The sequence below is a fragment of the Sebastes umbrosus genome, chromosome 17 (genome assembly GCF_015220745.1).
Source record: "Sebastes umbrosus isolate fSebUmb1 chromosome 17, fSebUmb1.pri, whole genome shotgun sequence".
Classification (NCBI taxonomy): Eukaryota; Metazoa; Chordata; class Actinopteri; order Perciformes; family Sebastidae; genus Sebastes; species Sebastes umbrosus.
The window spans coordinates 26,466,029-26,488,610 of NC_051285.1; the positions used below are offsets into that span (position 1 = coordinate 26,466,029).

The 22,582-nt window shown below is 39.6% G+C and overlaps 1 protein-coding gene across 2 annotated transcripts in view; it reads left to right on the top strand.

The window, feature by feature from the left end:
* Positions 1-22,582, top strand: part of klhl13 (kelch-like family member 13) — a 40,828-nt gene that overhangs the window by 2,089 nt on the left and 16,157 nt on the right. The window contains exons 2-3 of one of the 2 annotated variants that reach the window (XM_037748399.1): positions 1,277-1,349; positions 21,610-21,751. In XM_037748399.1, coding sequence (XP_037604327.1) covers positions 1,297-1,349; positions 21,610-21,751 — 195 coding nt within the window. In that variant the 5' untranslated portion in view covers positions 1,277-1,296. Of the gene's footprint in view, positions 1-1,276; positions 1,350-6,340; positions 6,653-21,609; positions 21,752-22,582 lie in introns of those variants that run through there. The other variant, XM_037748398.1, reaches the window with a different exon arrangement.

Consider the following 22,582-nt stretch of genomic DNA (forward strand, 5'->3'; position numbering starts at 1 on the left):
ACATACAGTGTGTACTAGTTGTTATCCTTTAAAAACACCGAGACATCTTAGCTTAGTGTACCCTTTATTTTGTACATCATGTGAGCTGAATTTCAAAATAGGAGGAAGGTTTTTCTGTCTGGTAACACACTGTCAGATATATTTAGCCTCAATTAGCCTAGTTCTGTGTAAAGCAACAAGTTAGAAATGTGATGCAACTGTAATATTTCAGCAGGGGATAGGGGGCCATCAACTTCTGTAGGACATTTTACATCCAAAATGAACTTAAATGCAAATATAAGATAAGATGAACCTTTATTAATCCCCGGAGGGAAATTCAGGTGTCAAAGCAGCAACATCAGCAAACAGAGTGAAACACAGGAGAGGTAAAGGCATACAAAAGTTATAAAAACAATAATATATAAGATACAGAGTGAATGGGTGAACATAGTGTATACAGTCCGTCAATAAATAAATGTAGTATGTACAATAAATAAATGTAATATGTACATATTTGCAGTCTATAAAGTGGTATATAGGATGTATAGTGTAAAGTAAGTGTAAAGTGCGGCAGTGGTTAGAGTCCAAGATGGTTGCAGATATAGTGCGTTTTTAAAGTTCTTAAAGTCCTCATAGTTCTCATATGGGGGTCAGCCTTGGTTGTGGAGCCTAATGGCTACCAGCATGAAGGACTGACCCAGGCGCTTTGTGTTGTGCACAAATACTATGAATTAATGTCCCCACTCGCAGAAGTAATGAGGTCACAGGCTGTGTGGAGCTAAAGTCTGTCAGTGTTTGCTCTCAGGTTAAACTCCAAAAGCAAAGTTTTGATATTTACTGAAGTCTGGTGCCATTATTAGACCTTTTGAGGCAATTTTGAAACATTTTAAGTTTAAAATATGGAAGGCATCTCCATCTCAGTTTTAGAAAATACTCATGCATGTGTATTTACATTTTTAAAACTGCGTGTAAGCCAGTTTTACTTGTGATCTGTCGTACAATAATGATTTTGTTTGTCTGTGTAGCTTTTGGAGATAAGAGTACCAGATTCAGAAAACAGACATGCATGACTAATTGTATGGGAAAAGGTTTCTCAGTTACAACGCTGAGATATTCTCACAATTAGACAATACATTAACATAGTGTGTAGACTGTAAAACATAAAGTTAGTAAAAGCGCAGAATGTACTTAAAAGTGCTGAATCAAAACTTGTCTACGTGTAACAGTTTGATCTTGTTTTTCCTGGTTTCCAGACTTAATTCAAATGTTGAAAGTACCATGTTTTTATGTGTTTGAGGTGTGGTTTTGGAGAGGGGTATGGAGCACCCTATACACAGAGGGGAGACGATGCCCATCGGACTACATGACAGGTAATGTGCAATGTCTCATATTCCATTATGTCGCTAGCAACTGTGAATATTGCAGTGTATTAATTCACTTTAATTGCATGCATTCCACTTTTTTGCTCACACACTCTGGAGGAGCTGTTAACAGTATTAGCTATTTTGCAACCAGGCAAAATCAATTTATTGGTGGTTGACCGTTCTTAAGTTGTAAACAGAACAGCAGTTGTCAGTCCAGGATAGGAAATGGCTTCTGCCTGGTATCAGAGGTGTTAATCAGGTAATCCCTGATTAGATTGTAAGAAAGAAAAGCAGTATGGCTGTGGCGCTCAATGACCCGGGTTGAGAACCACTGACTGATAAGACTCTTACCAGAGTGTCACTCAATGACCTGAAAGATATTACGGTGTTTCTGCTACGTTAATTCACCTGTTGCAGCTTTCCATGCCTGAATGGCCTGTGCATAATGTTGGCTAATTTATCAGTATTTGCCAACAGTCATCCTGTCACTTAAACAGCATTGTCACAGCACAACACTGAAATAGGCAGCCCGTTCTCATTCCCAGGGCGTCAAATATCGACGCTTTGTCACAGCCGTTGGCGTTAGATACCGATGCACAAGGCGCCCTTGAGCGTCGGTATGAGACTCACCAGTCTTTCCATTAACTACTGTACAATGTAAACCCATCCACGTAAATATTAAGCGCTCAGGGAAAGTGTGCCGGGAGTGTGGTGACGTAGCTTTAATAATGAAAAGACACACACCAGGCGGGCGGGAGGGGAGGTGGATGGGTCCAACAAACACAAGGCTTTCATCCAGGAGACCGCTGTTCGTGTCCCATGTGTCATGTTGTAATCAGCTATTCGTTCATGTCTCGTGTTCACAATGTTCAGTGTCATTTTCAGTGTACAAATATAGTAGTTTTAAGCCCAACCGTGTAGTTTTGTGTTAAACCTAAATATAGTGTTTTTATATCCTGAACCTAAGCAAGTGTTTTTGTTTACTTCACAACATTAAGCATATGTTTATTGCGACTGAAAAGGGTGACGCAGAGGGGTCTGACAAAGCATTGCGTTGAAATAGGGAGTTTCAACTGGGCCCAGTGTTGGTTCTGGCAAATGAACAAATGTCTTTATGAGCTGACCAGATGTGGGAGTTTAATTTACATAACAAAAACTGCGATGGATTGTGTACTTATGTCTCAACTTTCCCACAGAATATCAGCAAATAATGCAAAGTTAGTGATAAACACATCAAGAAGAAGCCTATGTCTTCAAGTATGAGAGAACATGACAGATGGGGCGACACATTTGGCCAAGTTTTTCTGGAGTTGGCTACAGAGGAATATTAGTTTGACCGCGAGGAAGCTGCAGAAGAGCCGAGAGTAAGACAAAGGAGAATACTCAGAAGATAATCAGCAGGAGTGTCTCGCATTAGGATCAACAGAAACTCCTTTTACTCCATGTCCACCATGATTTGCCACACCCAAACGCATGACTGTCAGGAAAAACCTTCTCTGTGCTTTCTTCAGTAAACAGTGAATGTTTTTTTATGTTGGTAATTGCTGTGCAACACCTAATGAGATAAAATGGTCAGTTATAAGCGGTGCTCAGAAGAAGACAAATACAAGGAAGATGCCAGCCAGTTGAAGCATAGATTGAGAGTTGATAAAAGATCTTTTACTGATGCATACCTTAGTGTAGGTAGTACCAAATGGTTGCTCCTCTTGAGACCTGCATGTTGCAATACTAGGGAAAGAAGCTTGCCTGATAGTTTCTGTGTGTTCGATCCAATCTGTTGGCAAAAGATTCTCCTTTACTCATGAAGAGAGTTGTGACTGTGGAGGTGGATGAGACACTACACCAACTGGATGGGCAGTTTTGGAGCATCAATAGCAGATACTAGAATAAAATGTTTGCTAGTTTAAATGAATGAAAGAAGCATAAAGCAGCATGGCATCAGTTCTCCCTCAGTTTATTGCTTTTTCATTATTTGTTGAGTTGTGTGCAACCTTTGCTATGCACATTTATTTTAAATTGAACATCTTTACACTGGAAATAAGTAGGAATATTACAGTGCTACTACAGGAATTATTTTAAATAGGCGTCTTTATAAGGGTGTTGTGAGAGTAAAATAGTAGAACTGAGGATAGCAGGTGTAGCACTGAGCTTTCAGGCTTTGACAGAAGGATAGCTGTCCTTGCAGTAGAGGCAAGGTCATTCTGCTGTTTACAGTGTAAGCTGGGACGGAGAATGGTGTAACCCTGAAGGTGTGATGATAAGGTTGTTATGAGAATGGAGCTGCAGGTGGAAGCAACTTGTGCTCCCACCTCCCACGAAACCTTTTGTGTAATAGCTGGTAGCAGTTCCATCTTGACCACTTGCAAATGGAACAATCTGCTGGTGATTTAAACATTGATTGACGTTAAAATGGAGAAAGAGGACTTTTACTTTGAACTACAGTGGGCCGCCATTCTTTATCTATGGCATTTTCTTGAATTTCTTTTTGGTATATGTACTTGTGAATCCTGATAGTGATTGTGTTTTGTCTGTGTGTCACTTGCCAATAAGAGGTCATTGCTTTGTTAAACTAGAATGTATAACTCAGATACCGGTTGCTAGGTGCTTTTATATAGTTTAAAGCTTCACTTTTACCTAAGATGACCTTGTATGTTTTATTATTTATTATGAATTACATCAGCAGTTGCTGTTTCTTAATCTTTTGCACAATAATCCAACAAATCTAATTGATTTGGTAAAAGTGGGGCGAGACGATAGGCGTGACGACTTCTGTTTTCAGTGAGATATGATTTTTTTTTTCTCCTTTTTCTGGTTCCCACATTAGGTATAGCGTTGCGTCCCCTCTCATCTGCTAAAACCCTCTTTAATTTTTTGGCTGGACCACAGAGGGCCAGCCCTACAAACGCAAAAGTCTGTCACTGAGTGAGTGAGTGATTGAGTGATGAAGTTACACGATTGGTCGGCCGAGTGTTGGAGTTTCCTCATTGGCCGTTGCGTCCGGTTCACGAAACTTGGACCTTAGTTCTAAAGTGAAACGAGATTCAGCAGTGGCATAGCCTATTTCTCGCTTAAAATGTTTTCAGAAGTAGATTTTGGTGGATTGTTTAGACAGAATAACAGAAAGTTTACAAGCAGGCCACCATGTTTCCTGTTTGAAATGGCAAGCAGAAAACCAGGGACCAAGCACAGTCATTCCACGATAGGATACGTCACCACTTGAATGGCCAGTTGAGCGGAGCAGCGCGTCCTCTTGTGTCCTTGCTGGACCTTAGTGGACATGTCCCGCTGGATTTATAATTATAGACATGACCACTGACTGTTTGTATAACAATTTAGCTACAAATTCAGACTGAACGCACACGGTCCACACATATATACTCGGTTTTAACTGAGTCTTGTTTACACTGATTTTTACACAAGGAGCTTTAGGTGGAGAGTTGATGGGCATCCTGGTGGCTTTGGGGTTAAGGCGACATGATACTCATATGAACTTGTTCTTTTCCAGCATAACCCGACCGTGAGGCGCAACATCCCCTGTTCGCGTCTGGCCATGGAGCTTTGTTGCTTAATTTAGGAAAAGCTTCTCATACCAGAGGGGTTGCTAACTAGTGCCAATTGGAAAATCTAGTGGAACTGTGGCATTCACACCAAGCCTCACTGGGCCAGACACTGTAGTTTAGCTTCAGCAGATCCAGTGTAGACTAGAGGCCGGGTCAAGCCGCCGAGTATCTGCTCTTTGCATAGGTGAGCGTGCAGGTCACCTGCAGGGCCTGGTGATAGGTCAAAACATAATTTAACAAGAATACTGGTCTTCCTTAGGAACGTTCACTCACCTTTTGGCATATTTTACTGTGTATCGATAACTGACAATTTAGCTCTATAAAGATGAATTGCATATCTTCAACCCGTGGAGTTTGTGAAATTAGTATTGGCACTTACTAGCAGTTTGCAATAGTCATGAAGTTTTTAAGGTGTCTAATCGATTGTGCTACGGCTGGCTCCACCCATGAATGCTGCAGATTAATGCTTATTTATCCCAATGTCTGTTTTGTTTAGCCCAAGCACAAAACACAGCCATGTCCAAAAATGATATGTGAATAAGCCTATATTTTAAGTAGAGGAGTTTGTGAGCATGTTTTCAGAATTATCACTTAATTCGCCTTTGGTGGCTCTCCAAGTCTTTAAAACTTGGAATAGCATCATGGTGACAAGACATATGGTGAAAAGATATTAAGATAATACATATTTTAATTCTGTGGCATCTTATTACTACGTCCACTAGAAAAATATTACAGTGGAAACCTCTTATTCTGTCTGTCCGGGTCAAATTGATCACTATAAACGGATGATGATTTTTCTTTATTTCTCATGCAGAATACCATCTAATTGGCAAAGTATCATGGGAGTAAAGTAAAACAATATAGAATTACTGTAGTTTTAAAAACGTTTTATGAAAAAGACCCAAAATGAACACTGTAAGCGGACTACTTGATTACTATAAGCAAATTATTTAAACAGCATTTCTATAGGAATGATTTTTGACCCAAGCTTATGTGTGTCAATAGTGCTCCTATTGTTTTCTGAAACATAATTGATAAACTTAAAACCCACACTTCAACACATAGAGAATATCATAGGATAGTTGAAGACTTCCAGTTGTATCTTGTAGATTTTAATTGTATGTTATTTCCTTGAATTAGATCAAATTGACACAAAATCACATGTTAAATCCTAGAGGATGGCACATTTTTCAAATTGAATAGCATAAATGTCATCATAGTTTTTCCTCTTTCTCCTACTCCTTCATGTCCCTTCCAATACTTTCCATAGCAAGTCCAGAACTGTAATCACAGCTCCTTTAACAAGGTGGCACTGTTGCTCAGCTACTGAGATATTCACAAACCCTGAAAGGGTGATGGGAAGGCTGGGCTTCTCCCCCCTCCTACCACGAGACAACCGTGAATGCAGCAGGGCAAGCAGTCGTGGTGGATGCAATCTATTGGCTTCTCAGTGCTGCCGCTAAAGTCACAACCCTGACTGTAGCCTGCACTGCCTCTGCCAGTGTATTTCTGTAGCTGCTGCTGCTGCTGTTGCTCTCCCTCCCCCTTGAATGGTGTGGGCAGAGTGGGATGGAAGACTGCATTGGAAACCTTTTCATGGAAATGGTCTTTGCTGTTGGTATTGCTGTAGCACCATTCTGGTGACAACAACATGCCGTTAAAATGGAAAAGCGGTTCTCCTGTCAGCTGGAAATTCCCAGTGCCAGTTCTTAAGACATCCAGGTCCTCACCCCTTTCGCCTGCCTACATGTGAGTAAGAGCTAAATAGCATTCTCATTATGCCACTGTGCTAATGTATGTGGAGATGGATTTGTTTGTTTCTCAGTTTTTGATTTAGATTTTTTTTTTGTAAATATATTGTGATACCATTATTTTTTTTGTTGCAGCCCTAATTAGGCTGAATGCATTTGAGCCTCGTAGTGTGTCAGGAGGTTTGCCTTGTCCAGCATGCATTTTATGGTTCGTTGGCAGAATGCTTTGCTCTCGGGTAGAAGGACTCAATTTGCCGCTAGTCTGGACATGGCAAGCGCCACATCCCCGACTCTTGCCCTCTCCCTGTGGCTATGGTTATTTGGGAACAGGGACTCAGCAGCTTGGGAGGAGCCTGCCTTTGTCAGGATGTCTGGCGTGCCCTGGTTTAGAAGCTATTGTCATCTGCTACTGTTCAGGAGGGGGGGAAGGGTAGGATGGAAGTGCCTCTCGCCATCCTCTCCCTTTATCCCTTTTCCTGAGCCCTGCTGTAATGGACAAGTGTCTTGTTTGACTTTTGTAACATGGCTTTGGCCTACAGAGAGTGAGAACCAAAATCTTGAACACAGTTTTCTTGGCAAGCTAGGCTAGCTGATAGTTTAAGGTAATTTCATAGGCTTACTTGGATGGATTTTTTACAAAATTGGATTCATGCAGTCTCCAGTTATCATGCAGCTTTACTGATGAGCTTAAGAGCTTAATGTTGCTAGTTTATTTTAAACATTACTGGATCATAGCAAGAGAAATCTCTGCTCCCACCTCAGTGAAACAGGTGATATCTGCAACATGGCTAATACTAAAGGTACTAAATATGTACATTTGCCATATGGCCCTCACTCTACCTTCCAAGGTAACCTAAAGGAAGTCCTGACTAAATCGTGTCACTTTGTAAGCTCTTTACAACATTACATGATGAATGCTTCACTATTGGTACTATTGATTTTGTAATTTTGGTTTTAATCTTTATCTAACCAATGTAGTTTAGCTGGAACACCCTGATACACACACACACACACACATTCACACCTGGAAGCTGTCCAGTACGACATCGAGCAGCTCCACAGGAGCAGTTGGGGGTTGATTGCCTTGCTCAAGGGCACCTTAGTGGTCGTAGGAATTGAGGGGCAAGCACTGTTTTTTCACTTCCCCACCCACACTTATCCAGACAGTCTGTAGATCACACAAGCAGCCTTCCAGTTATTCACTGCTAACACTGTATCAAAGGGTCTTTTAGTTTTTAGTACATAACTTAGTGGAACAGTGGGCTGAAATTTCTATGTAAATCTCCATCTTGCCCATGGACATTTGAAAAATTCCAGTCTGCAGATATTTTGACTGTGCGCCTCATTGTTGGTGATTTGTTTGGGTTCTTGGTGTTTAATAAATCTCCTTCAAAATAAAGCAGCACGAGGTAACACCATAGATGACGGACCATAGAAGCAAAAAATGTATTTCTTACTGATGAATAGTTTTGATTGTCATGGACCTTTTGGAGATATGTTTTTTTTCTGTAGTTCTAGCTGTTTATCACTTATGTAAATACCCTGTAGTAGCAACACAGGAACTGTTGCATACTTGTTATATAATTTTGAATTTCTATATTTAGTCATAGACCTGCCATGTGTTGTACATTTCGTTGCGGTGTAGTCAATAATATTACATCTCTTGGATATTTAATCTTGATAGATCATCTGTTTTCTCTCAGTGGCAGTTTGTTTTAAAACTATACCTTTTTTTTTTTTAAATAAATGACGCTGTGTCAATGCAGTAAAAGCGACTTAACTGCTGTATGTTATCCGAGAGAGCTGGTGTCTCTTGCTACAGCATCAATCAAGACTGAGTCAGAGACTACATGCATCGTCATTATTTACTTTATTTTCAACACCTGACATTGTACAAAAGCAAGATCTCAACACCAGCATGTCTTTTGAAAAGCTAAGACAACTCTCCCAAGGATGAGAGTGGCTGCGGACGACGCTTGCGTGTCTTCATGTGTGAAGCATATTCAAGCCTTGAGGCTCCACCTTACTCTGCCCAGTGTGGCTCTGCCCCACCAGACCACTTTCTATTTTGAAACGTGTATAATATAAGCTGCGTTTTTAGGCAGGCTGATATTAGGTCCCCCAATTATAGGTTACTCTGTGGTCAGGGAGAAGTCACTCTTTATAGACCCTTTGAGTGGTGGTGCCTCTGTCCGTTTGGCTTTCGAGACATTTTTAACTTGGTATGCTGCTCGGGTAATCTTTGTGTGTATATATATCCAAAGCAGCAGAATGATGGAGGACACAGGAGGGGAGAGTTTTTGGATTATCTGACGTACACGATGTAGCCTATAAAGAATTAAGATTTGTTTTCACAATGTGCTTGTCTGTTTTGAAACCGCCCTAATCTATATATAGACCGGTGAGCTGCCTGCGGTGCAGATGTCATGCTAGCAACGAATGGTTAAGGTTCACTGCCAGTACGGCCCATGAAACAATCATTCCGCTCGGTAAAACGTCATTGGGTTTTTATCTTTCATTTCACAAAAAAAGTCCTTGAAATGAATGGCAGCCCTCATTTTACAGCGCTTCAGTACTAAGCACTTAATATGTGTGACTGCTGTCTTAAGTGATCACCTCTTGGAGGCGTCATGGTGAGCCAGCAACCTCAACTGCGGCAAAGCCTGTTCGATTCCAGTCAGAGACCTTTAGCGCATGTCATAGCCCTTTCTCTCCCTCCCCATGTTCCCTGTCGCTCTTTGTCAACAATCGCATTAAGGCAAAATGGGAGAACATAAATCCTTCAAAGAAAATCTAGAAATGGAATCACACATTGCACATTTTGACCTTCATATTTTGCTTCAGCACATTAGAGTCTAAAAGTGATTTATCTGCTGCTGTCCTTCGGTTGCACTGATTTATGTATATTTAGTTTGAAAGAAAAAATACAACCTTCTCTAAACATGCTGGCAGGCTGCTCCTAAAATAGCTTAACTCAAAGCCACCTAGTCGGTAGAAATATTTCTAGTGTGAAGAAGACGGTGTGACCAGATTAAATTCCATACAGATTGTACAGCTATATGTAAAATAAAAGCTTTGAAAGTCTGTTTAAGAGATATTTGTAGATGTGTCTGTCATCCTTCTGCTGCTGCTGAGTCCCCTGTGCTACTGCCATGAGATGATTTTTGTCGTCTCTGATATAAATGGCCCATTAGTTTACCTTCTTCTAAACCTACTTCATTACCAACCTGCATTAATTTGATCGATCAATTCATCCATTCTAAAATAATAGGAACAAAGTCGATTTGACAGCTGACATCAAACTGAATGAGAGCTGGCTTTGGTGCTGGAGGATTTTCATTGACTTTGACTTTGAACATCATCCGACAAGAAAGACATTTTTTATGTTTAAAAATACATAAAACAGTGGAGATGTACTCGAGGGTCTCACCAGATATATCAGAATGTGATTTATGTATTAGGGTAATTGGACTCGGTCAGGGATTATATGCCAGCAGAGATGTTAAAACTACAATGCTGCTCTTAGCCAACATACTGTATGATTGTACTCTAAAGCTACAGAGCTAGATATTCACACATTAGCATATAGATAACGGCACATTCTTACAGAAGTAGCACACATTATTTCAATACATATTTGAATATACAGGATATGTGTCTTTCGGTATTATTGTCAGAACCTATTGGTTACTTGTGTCTTCTACTTACATGTGTTGTCTTAATCAGCTGGTGTGCCACATCAGCTAAAAAGTCACTATACTGAAACAGCCTGCTCTTAAATGAAGTCATTATTATATGATTATATGATAAAATCTGCTCTCTAAATGCCTGGCTAGATAGTCACTGATCTCAGTGATGTGAAACAAGATATTATAATTTTCATAAAGTCCCCTCCTTCCTGAGTGCAACACCTGCCAGTGTTTTTTTTTTGTGTCACAAATGCACTCTGTTGCTAGAAAAAACTTTAGAGCACGGTGGTGGCGCTTTTAATTTACTTTGCCGTTCTTGTCAAGTTCTTGCTGACTTGTGGCCATTTTGTACAAAATGCAAGAGCCACACTGGGATCATTTATTTTCATTGAAAGGCCAGAGGGGAGGCACAGCCAGGCAGTCTGGCTGGCAGAGCATCAAGTGAGTTCAGTCAGGTGAGACTGTCATGTCTGTGCTCATCACAAACACACACACACACACACACACACACACACACACACACACACACACACACACACACAGACACACACACTTGCCTACTCAAAGCTGGACTGTGATGAAGTGGGCAGAGTTTCACCACACGGTTGACCAGTCAGTGGATGCCGTTATATCTGACAAAAAATGAAACCTAATGCATAGGAGAAACTTGATTAATAATCTTACTGCGTGCCTATGTAAACAAAACACAGAAAAGCTCGGATTACAACACACACAGAGGGAGAGCGACTTCATTCACTGCTCAGGTAGACATTATTCCTCTATATCTTTACGTAGCAAGTTGTTTGCTGCTATATTAATGCTCTAAATATCAAATTTAGCACCTTTTTAAAGACTGGATTGGAAAAAACAATCTGCGGACAGTCTACAGCAGAGGTTCCCAAAACTCCTATCAAATCCGGAGTATCAGCGGGTTGGATCAGAGCTGCCATACTCTTTGCCAGTTCCATCTTTTTACACTTCATTTACACTTGCTTTGCTTTTTCATCGAGGTGTAAGGTTTCTTCCACTCATTCCCGCTGAAGCTCCTTCTCCGGTATCTTTTGCTCTGCTTAGATAGTTGCATATTGTGAATTCAGGGTTTGTAATTGGCCCACACACAATGGAAGGTGCACCACACCGGGACGGTCAGGGGAATTAAAAATATATAAGAAGTTCAATATTGCTGACCTGTATGATTGTGGAAGGATCTGCAATTAATCGTGCATCCCTGTTTAGATAGTGACAGATTAAGCCCCTTTGTATGCAAAGCTATGCCTCTCTACTTATTAGAGTCCAGGCAACATTATGCTGACACCACTAATTCCCTATTGCTTTGACACATCTACGGCCTTTTTGTCTAGTCTTTGGTTTCAGTCCTCGGATTCACATCCTCTGCTTAGCCTATGCTGAATAATTCCACATATCTGCAGTGGCTGTATAGTTCAGCGTATTTTGTAGCTATTCCAAAAACAAAAAAGAAGTAAAGCAAGCTTTCTTCACAAATTGGTCTTATTTTGGCTGTAGTTGTCCTTTTTTGGTTTACACATGCTCAGCTGGGTCTGTTCCCTCATACAGCATCTTTCAGGTTGATTAATCATTCGGTACATGTTGACAGATCGTCTGCTCCACCCACACGCAAACACGTTATGAAGCTTGTTTGGCTTAACCACTTGTGGTGCAGCTTGAAATTGTGTTTTTGAAATGTAAAATTAGGTGCTCATAAATTCCCCCAGCCTGTTTTTGATGCAAAAACCTTGACCTTAAAGTGCTCTTTGATTATTAAGTGTAATTACTGACTCATTATGGCGTACAGGCTGCTAAGATTATTAGCAAGATTGGAGCAATTATCTGGAGAGCGTGGATAGTTTTTCCTGGACAGAGTGAGCTGCAAATACTTTGGAAATAACGGTGGAGTTAATGCTTAACATAATGCAACAACATAATCACAGACACACAGATCTGTCAGCAGATACTTTGTGACACCCTGGGGGTTGTTTTCACATGTTGTGTTTACCGTTTCGCAGATTTTCATTGCACTTTTACTGAAGCTCACCAAGACACTCGTCTCAAATACTGGAGCTCCTGTTTTTACTCTACTTAAAATAACCAACCAGTTCAATTAAAGCTGGCCTTTTCCATGCTAATCTATTTTTAAATCAGAATTCCATATGTGATTTCCAACATTTTAAAAGAGTCTGTGAATAGTACATTCATTGCAACCATCCATTCAGTCGGTTAAGCCAGAGTATTAATTAGGGAAGTGCCAATTTCCACCATGATGGGCAGAGCAAACAACATTTGTCAGACACATGGAACACAGATGTTTGAAACAGTCCGGTAAGTGATCGCTTCCTTTTTACTGGAACTCTATTAATGGATGAAAAAGATAAATGGAGTAGATCATGGCTCATTTTAATAAATGGCTGTATTAATTTATTATGATGAACATTTTCATATTGCAATCCATCCACCAGACCTACTGTCGTTTTTAGATGCACCAAAGGTCTGTTTGATGGAATAGAAAACTGTATGAGAGAAGAATTTTAAGGCCGCGCAACTACCTCCTTTTCTCTGCCCTACCGCTCCTCGTTGTGTGGTGGTGGTGGTGGTGGTGGTGGAGAGGAAAGGGAAAGGAGAGCTGCACCCGATTCTCTGAAATGTTGAGAGAATTTCTATTTTTTTCCTCTCGGTTGTTAATTTTTCAGTTGAGCTAAGAGGGAAAAAAAAGGTGTTGCTGCTGCCGAAAAGGTGGAGAAGCAACTGCGGAATTTAATTTGTATGATAGAACCCATTGAATAATCATGTGGCTAGTCTCTTCTCGCTGTACGTGTGAGTGTGACATCCACACACAACCTCTGCCGTATTAGAAATCCGGGTGACACTGTACTGTACATTTGCAAATAGGGCATCAGTTTGAGCCCCAGCACTGTCGTTGGTGCTGCAGTGTCGCTGCTATAGTAATTTCTGAGGCTGTGGTCTTGTGGTGCCTTCAAATGAAACTCGCGAGCTTGTATTTACAACACGGGAAGTTGAGTACCCAATATACGCTCAAGTGGTTAATTCATGAGAACACCGCTGCTTAGAAACGGCAATATTAACGTTACTGACGGCGTCTAGAAGCCACAGAGGCTAACAATTTGGGAACTAGCAAGTGGGTAACATAATGCAGAAAATGCAAAGGCATAATGACAGAGGAAAAAGATGAGGCTGTTGGGAATATCAACATTTGCTACTACAACTAAAATTGCAATATATTCACTTATTATGCACCGAAAAATGAACTTCTATCGCCATTTCTGACAACGTCAACAAACACGTCACAACTCGTGAAGATTTCACAAATTTACTTACGAGGTCGTGAAATCGACAAGACCCCCTCTTGTCATATTCGTTCATATGGACTCTTCTTGTGAACACGGTAAACACGACCCCATATGAAGGCACCATTTGTCATTTGTTGCATTATATTTGTAGGGGACCATTGTATCGGATTGTTTTATATTATATAGGGGGTTTTATTTTCTGCTTTTCTTAAAACAGTACTACTGCGTCATAAGAAGCTGTTCAACATGTTGTTTTATTGCACTGCTGTGCTTATTGATTGAGAGGTCTCTTTAGTTTAGTTGTCTGACTGTCATCGCTCTGTTTGCTAGGACTCCACTCACATCACTTCAGAGGGTTTCCATGCAACTTGTCACCTTTTCTCATGCCTTTCTTCTCTCTGTGTGAGTGGTTCAGATTCAGCTGCTTGAGTGTTCAGCCAGACCGTAGGAGTCTTGAGATCTTTTCGTCAATGAGGCAGCGATATCCTTTAATATGAAATATTTCTTGCTGCTCTGCCAATTCCACTGCATTGTCCTTTTTTGCTCTCAGGCTCTTCCTGTGTGCCCGTTAAAACAATATGTTACATTAGTCCATGGTAGCTGTAAGCAACTAAAACTTTTAAATGTCCGTGTAATGCAGTTTGTACGCAAAAATTGTCCAACAATAATGGGCTGCAATCAATTTTTCATTAGCAGTGCATGCATTTTATATGGGATTTCTGGCTTTTTTTGGGGGGGAGGTTGTTCTTCCTGTCTCCACGTGAATAAGCAGTCCTTTTGAAGCAGGGTCCAGGAACTGACTCAAACTAGACTTCCCTCACATTTAGTATAGCTTGCTAGCTTTTAACCAATGATGCATCACAGTACTGTAAATGCATTGCTGCAGACGGTGATCCTGTCAGAAAAGATGAGTTATGTGTAAGATAGACTTTGAAAAACTGTGAACCTATCCTTAAACATGGTTGTAAAATGATTTTCCACCATGCAAGTTCTTAGATATTTTGCTCCAGAACCATGACGTTGGTCTTTCAGACGTTCAGAACCTGAAATAGATGAGATTAATGGCGTTTCTATCAATGCATGTCTAAGCATGACGAGGCAGCAAAGCTATACTTATTCATCTTTTAAGACCCTTCCACTGTCATCTCAGGGGGAAAAAGCCTAGTTGACTTCAGCTTGCTGAACTGTCACTGGTGGAAGGATGTTTTTAAGCTTTTCACTGACATGAAAGGACTGGATAGACGGCCACCCTTGTTTCTCCATTACTTCCTTTTTTTTTTTTTCAATCCTCCAATTTCCTCCTCCGCTTCTTAATATTTCCTCCGACCCTCTCTTTCTCCCAGCCCTGCACAGAATCTAAATAGGTGAAAATAAAACGGCTTTGCTGCTCATGCAACGTGTCACTGACCTGAAAATAGCATAGCGTTCCTGTTATTCCTCCTTTCCGTTGTAGTTCATGTATTTTCCGGTGCTTGTTGTGAGAAGAGAAAGCGGTAAAATGGAGGAGGCTGTGAGAGCAAAATGGCCTAAAGTGTAAACTTGAGAAATTGCTGCACTCTGAACTAATCACAGGTTTTGCTTTTTTCCATGTATCTGCCAGAATTTGTTCAAGTTATAACCTTAAAACCAAGCTTTCTTCTGTACCATAATACCAAGTGATGGTTCTTCTCTAATTTAGTTGGTACCATGAATGTGCCAAGTATTAATCTAAGATATAATGTACACGCATAAGATCAAGGTTTTTTTTTTTCTTCATTAAACCCAAAGATAAAGGGATTTTATCTTCATCATATATCATTTTAATTCCCCCTAATTTAATTGAAAGCTTCTGACACAACGGTATCCTCCCTAAGAGATAAGCAGTATGTATCATATTGCATCGCCAACGTTTGATGTTTTATATTCAATTCATCCTCATTTTGTTAAAAGTGTGAACAGTGTACTGCGATATACTGCTGAGAGACCACATTGATGTTCCAAACTCTTGTGTATAAAGTAATAATTTAGAAACTTAAACATAACACACATCTCTGTTGTGACAGCATCACAGTTTCTATTGAATTAAACAGTGACATTTAATCATTAAACTCACAAAAGTAAGTATTAAATAGTTTATTATGTTAGAACAAAATTGTTTTTATCAATTTATCTGAAGGTTCAACTTCTTCAGTCATTTTTATAAGTAATTATTTTTAAAGAGTGATACAGATAGACTTTAAATAAACCCATACTTGGCATCAGCAATAGGCATTTTGACAGGCTAATTGTGAAATATTCTCTGATGTTTTAATAGATGATTTTTTGCATTGGTCAGTGCTGAGCTGTAGTAATGCTTTAGTCATGATTATTTTCAAACACGCCACAGCTGCAGCTAGAGACTCGGTCTCCGGGTTCTCTCTGGTGTCTTTGGGAAGAGCAGAACTTTTATGTGGGATGCTGTAGCTGTTGTCTTCTTTGTTTCGTTCCGGCAGCCACCAACACTCCTTTGTGGTTTGGACAACCCACTCTCTCCTCGCTGCCTGTCCGACTTACCACCTGACGGGGTAAATGTGCCAGTACATTGCCTGTGCTCTGTGTCAGTGTGATTGTCACCACTGTTGCGTTTTGTGGTGGTGTTCACAAATTCTTACTAGACGTGGTCCATGATCATCTCCTTGTAAAATGTAGCTTATTACCGATCCCATCCTCTCATCGTCATTTTAAAATCAAGATTTGTATACAGTAGAACTTAAGCATGTGTAGCTTTGATCATAGTTGTTTCCTTATATCTCTCGTGGTAGCAGAAATCTCAGTGTTTTTGTGCTTTTCTGTTGTTGATGTGTCCTCATTGGTCTTCCTACCTGTTCCTCAGTTCTTGTACTGCATGTGAAAGGAATGAAAAGTAGACTCCACCTGACCTTCTCTTAATGTTTATCCATCATATACCCCATTTAATGTCTTTGGCCTAATCGTTAAAGTCTTGAAAAGAGACTGTGGTTGACTGTTAGTCGGCTGAAGTCTTAGCGGTGTGCTCAAGTGCAAAGATGTGAGGCGACGTGAGGTGACACAGAACGTTTGATCAGTCAGCCTTTGTCGTCTTCGAGGTCGGCTCGGGGTATCGGAGCCCTAAAGTGAAGTTTCTTTGACAAGAAAAGAGAAGGAAAGTTTTCATCCCCACAGTTCCTTAGATAAAGTGTCCCAGTGTAACTTTTTCCTCTCAATTACTTTTCTAATCAGATCATGCAGCCAAAGCAGTGTTGACAGGTCTATAGTTTAGCAATTAACAAATGTTTCTCATCCCCAAGTGACCTCAGACAGTTATGACTCACAACTTTGCAAATAAATATCGTTGTTTTTTCATACTGCATATCGAGAACAATTCCCTGCATCCTCATTCAGTCTGTAAAGTTAATCAATCACTGTGCAATAGTTCATTTAAAGATCATTATTAAAAGCAGGAGTGTCATAATAATATGAACATTAAAGGACATTTCCATTCTCTGTTCTTAAACAAAGCAGACTAAAGCTCCTACATACCTTATATGCTTATATTTATAAGCATATAAGGTAATGCTTTATAAGTCCTAATATGGAAATGCCAATTAAAGATTTGTTTAACTAAGTCATATAAATCATTAACCTGGTGCAGATTATTGATTCAGCCATTAGTGGATTTATTCTGTCTGTCTAGGTGTGTCCTGATGCAATGACTATATTTAACATCAAATCTCCTCAATCTATTTTTAAATTGTATTCAAAGAAAAAGGGATCTTGCACACTTCTCTTTCTCAGTATCGCATTTATTAATAGCATTTTGATCTGTCAGAATCTTCAATTAATAACAAATTACTGTTTCTAATCAGATGTGTCATGGTGTGCTACATATAACAGAATAGACAGGCAGAGCAGTCTTTATGTAACAGATGTACGAACCATTGCACCTGATTACTTGTAATAATAGACCTGCATTGAAAGGCTCAGTGTACATCTGTTACATAAAGACTGCTCTACCTTTCTATTACAGATGTACATAACATTATATATGTGATTACTCTTAAAGTAGAGTCGCATTGAAAGGTTAGCAGTTCAGTCTGATACAGTAAGTGTCATTTTTATGGGAGCTTCTCATCATCGAGGGCATTCTTTAGTTCTTTATTGTTGGCATGTATGTCTTCCTGCACCTGAAACAAATATTAAATGTGTCCTATTTTAGTGTCACCATCATTAGGACTGAGGAAGAAAGAGATGATTGTTCTCAGTTGAAGTGAAATACGTTTTGCATATCAGATTGTCAGCCTAAATCCGTCGCATTAACAAACAAATGAATTTCAAACATTTTTCCAAACTTTCTTCTAGCATCTAAAAAGCTATGTTTTATTTATGTTGAATAACGTCCTCTCAAAGCACAGGGGACTTTTACTTACAAATGATAAAACCACTCTAACCACAAAAAAAAAAAAAACTCAAGTGTTCATCCACACAAGGACTTTAGAATTGCTTCATTACATAAATAGTCCACCCAAAAACCATTAGTCTTCTACATCTGACAAGCACTGCCTGCTCATGGGCCTGTTTGAAGACACACATTTACTGTTATGCTGAGCCAGACATTTTTGTAAAAGAATATTTTATCAAAACCAGGCCAATCTACATCTGAAAATGAGCGGCTTTTAAGTCTCACATGCCACATTTGGTGACTATTCAGTTATCTCTTCATATTGCACGGAGAATAGATGTAATATTTTAAGCTCAGTTTTCATTCAGTTTGTGACACGCAGATCTTTTGTGGGCCACTGTGTTGTGTAGCCCGTCTGTCTGTGCGTCACCTCTTACTACAAACTGAGCAGGTTAAAGTGATAGTTTGGGGGTTGTATGAGGTTCTTATCCATAGTCAGTGTATAACCTGCAGTAGATGACGGTCGGCAAGCCCCCAGTTTGGAGAAACAGACAGCAGTACCGACACTGGAGCAAAGCAATACAGTGCTGTGGACGGGGACGACAGAAAAGCATATTTTAGCCACACAAAGAAAGGCTCACCTAAAAAAATCTATATCCATTTAAGTGGACACTACATTTACAATATTTTCACCGCTTTATCTTTCCGTCAGACAGCCCTTTATTCTCCTTTACGATGGGGAACTGAAAGTGAAACTTATCTATGCTCTCTCCAAAGCCAGCAGGCTCAGATGACAAAAAACGTTCACTTTCAGTTCAGTTTGCTGTTAGAAAATATTCTAAATATAGCGTATACTTAAACGGATATAACATTTTTTAGGTGAGCCTTTCTCTTAGGTGTCTAAGAATACGTTTTTCTGCCGTCCCCGTCCACAGCACTGTATTGCTTTGCTCTGGTGTCGGTACTCTTGCCTGTTTCTCCAAACTGGGGGCACGCTGACTGTCATCTATTCTAAGTAATGCACCTACTATGGATAAGTACCTCATACAACCCCACTTCAAAACACCTAAACTATCCCTTTAAGGCACTTTTCTTTTTTTCTTTACGCAAACCACCCCTGTTATCAGTCACAAGTCCTCAAGCTCAAGTTCCTTTTAGTGCTACATTAATATCTCCATCTTACTTAAAAAATACCGACCTGCCTCAACTCAACTACTCCTTCTTTTATAGAAATATTTGTTTAACAAATACTATTCTTATCACCAAGGCCAGCAGTTTTTATGCCTCCACGCCGGCGAGAGGTTTGTGAGTTGTCCGTCCTTCGCGTTCTTGTGATATCTCAAGAGCTCATTGAGGGAATTTCTTCAAATTTGGCACAAACATCCACTGCGTCTCAAGGATGAACTGATTAGAATGCGGTGATCAAAGGTCAAAGGTCACACTGACTTCACAAAACATGTTTTTGACCATAACTCAAGAATTGATATGCTAATTATGAAAATTTCACACAAATGTTAAACAGGATGAAATGATAAAGTGATGACATTTTGGACACAGATGTGTGTTTTTTATAGCGTCAGCAATTTTTTAAAATGACGTTCACAGTTGCTTGGCATCAAAGTCAAAGCAGAACAATCAACATTGTTTGCTTATGATATAACCTTTAGAGACAGTCACGCTGTTTGATAGCAGATGACAAATGCTTGACTGATTTTGTTGATCCACAGACTGTTATGATTGTCTTTAACCAAATGAGCTTCATTCTCTATTGTTAGTTTGTCAGCGCAAAATGTACCCGTGTCCCAAGAGTATTCTCCTCGGGGCTCTGAGTCATTTGCTCTCCACGTTCACTCTCTCTGTGGAGCAGTTAAGGACTTCACGTTACATTTTAGTCAGACTGCCCTGGAGCACAGGAATATCATACGAATTGGACTATACAGAGGAGAAATGCTAATATATCACGTTCTCACAGAGCAGAATTTTTTCCTTTAGTAAAAAGGCTGTTAAAGACAGTTCTGTTTATAGTGACGAATCCCTGCATTATAAATCAATTACACATTTTGAAACCAAACTTTCTTTAACTTCAATCATCATTAGCGGTGTTTTGCCTTCTAAGTTGTTGTTTTTCTGATTGCTGAAAACTGAGAAAGAATGTTTTGTGTATTTTAGTCACAGCTTTTCTGAAAACTAATGATCTTTTCAATGCTCTGCAGCCCATTTCAGAATAGTTTCATTTCATTTCATGTCCTCATTTAACTCAGAGAGATGATACATCACATAGCCGTTTGGTTTATTGAAGGAGCAAGCTTCCACACCCATCGGTGTCCTGCTTTAGTCAAAACACTGAGAACCGCTTCATGTAAAGAGACGGCATTATGGTCTGTTTATCAATAAGCCTCCACAATTATTTTAGTTTTAATGCACTGTGAAAATATCCATTTTGCTTTCACCTTCTTACTTATTTTTGCAAATACGTTGGTGTAATGATATTTTTGGCGTTTGTCTTGGTGCCTAAATCCTTGCTGGTGGTTTTAAAGGCCACAATGTTCATTATCACCTGCAATACAGACGAGTTGGAGCAAAGCTGGTCCTGGGTATGGTGCAAGAGGAAAGGTCATTTAAATTGTAATGGCTCATGCCAATGTTATGACAATATACCTATTACATTTATGAGATACATCTTATGTTTAAAGTTGACATTTAGGCCTGAGGGTGTCTCTAGATGGAAGCTGATGGACAATGGTTCATCATCTAAGGAGCATGAATGTGTTCATTTCTTCTTTTTTTTTTAAATTGCTTTTTAGAATTTTATATTTATTGTATACAAGTGGTAAAATGGCTGCATTTAAATACCGCTTTGTACCATATCTTGGTGTTGAATGGACGGACTGACCGACCATCCCAACCCCCCGCTGGCGGTGTACAATCTATCTGTACATCTGAGGAATTCAGTTGGATCCAAGTGGCTCTAAATAAAACGTTACTCTCAGGATTTCACAACACATCTTTATGGTTTTAGAAGTTAAAGTTTGTGTATTTATACACTATCAGCTTAGACTTTGTTTGCATTCACATGCATATTGGCACAACGTAACTGTTGATATAAAGCACTTACTGTAGTTTTGTGCCTTGGGTATGTCACATTTTAAAACCTACATATCATGATCATTTTGCTGGAGAACAATGTTTTGCAGCTACTGTTATCTAATCCATCCCGAGCTCCTGTTTCCAAGATAATACAGATATCTCAGGGAATTGCTAACACTCGTAGCATATCCTATTTAAAACCAGTGAATGTCCTTCGTAGAGCGGGAGTTCAGTTTCTCACCCAAAGGCACTTTGGGAATTATGGAGCATGCCTTGTTCACTAGCTGCTCCAGGCTTGCAGATCTGCAACTTTTAGGTGAACATTTGTCTAACAATTAGGCTACCACCACCCAATATGTCCTTAAGTAGTGTCACTTTGAAAACTTCTCTGTCCTACTTTCCATAAGCTAAAATTAGATGGAAACACACGTTTTGCTACCCCTTTTTGAAGTTAAAACTTGTCTCCTTTTTCCCCTAATAGATCCCTCGTGGAGGACGACGACGCTCACATGAAAGTTGCTCTGGGCTATGGTGATATGGGCATCTCTGCTCACCTTCAGGCATCAAAGACTGGAAACACTCGATTCTTCACAAGCAACACACACAGCTCAGTGGTTCTTCAGGTGAGAGTTCGGACACGTAGCGACAACGTCTCATGAAGTTCTGAATGTCAAGTCAAATATCATGGTCTAATGTTTCCACTTTTCCTTATTGTTCCTTCAGAGCTCCTACGAGCAGTGTAGGCTATATAGCACAGTCCATGGCATTGTACCGATTGCAGGCTGGTGAGGCGGTGATTCAGATTTCTTACCACCACTTTTGAAATGAGATAAATCCCTATCCCAGTTAATCTACGCCTACCACAAGACTACAAACTGGTTGATTTGCAAAATACGTTTAAGAGCTCACGGCATGAATTACAGGATACAATTTAATAGCTTAGCCAATATCCCAATGATTAACCAAAGGCATTTGGGATTTGGTTTCTGTGTAATTTGATATGAAGAGTGAGCACAACAAGAATATTATGAAACACTGCTGATCGAGAATTTAACAGAAAATAATTCTTTTAATTTCTTTTGATTTTAAATTCTGGAAGTGACCTACTTTCTCCCTAAAATATGTGTATTTGCAGCAGTCATTTAACAGTTAAAGCACAAAGCATCATATTGATAAAGAACACAAACTTGTGTATCTTTTAATGTTAACCATGCTCATAAAAAGCTTCCTCCCATGTAGCAGAGAACTGAACAATCTATCAAAATTACACCATAAAGGAGAAGCAGAAATTGAAAAAGTTGATAATCGATTAAAAATTGTGCATTCTGTAATATATATAAAATAGATGGGAAAATCAGCATCATGAATTATTCAGGAAAAAATTCTTTAAAGGAAGTTATGGATTTCATCTTGCATAGCAACATGCTGTATTACAGAGTTTCAAATCTGCACTC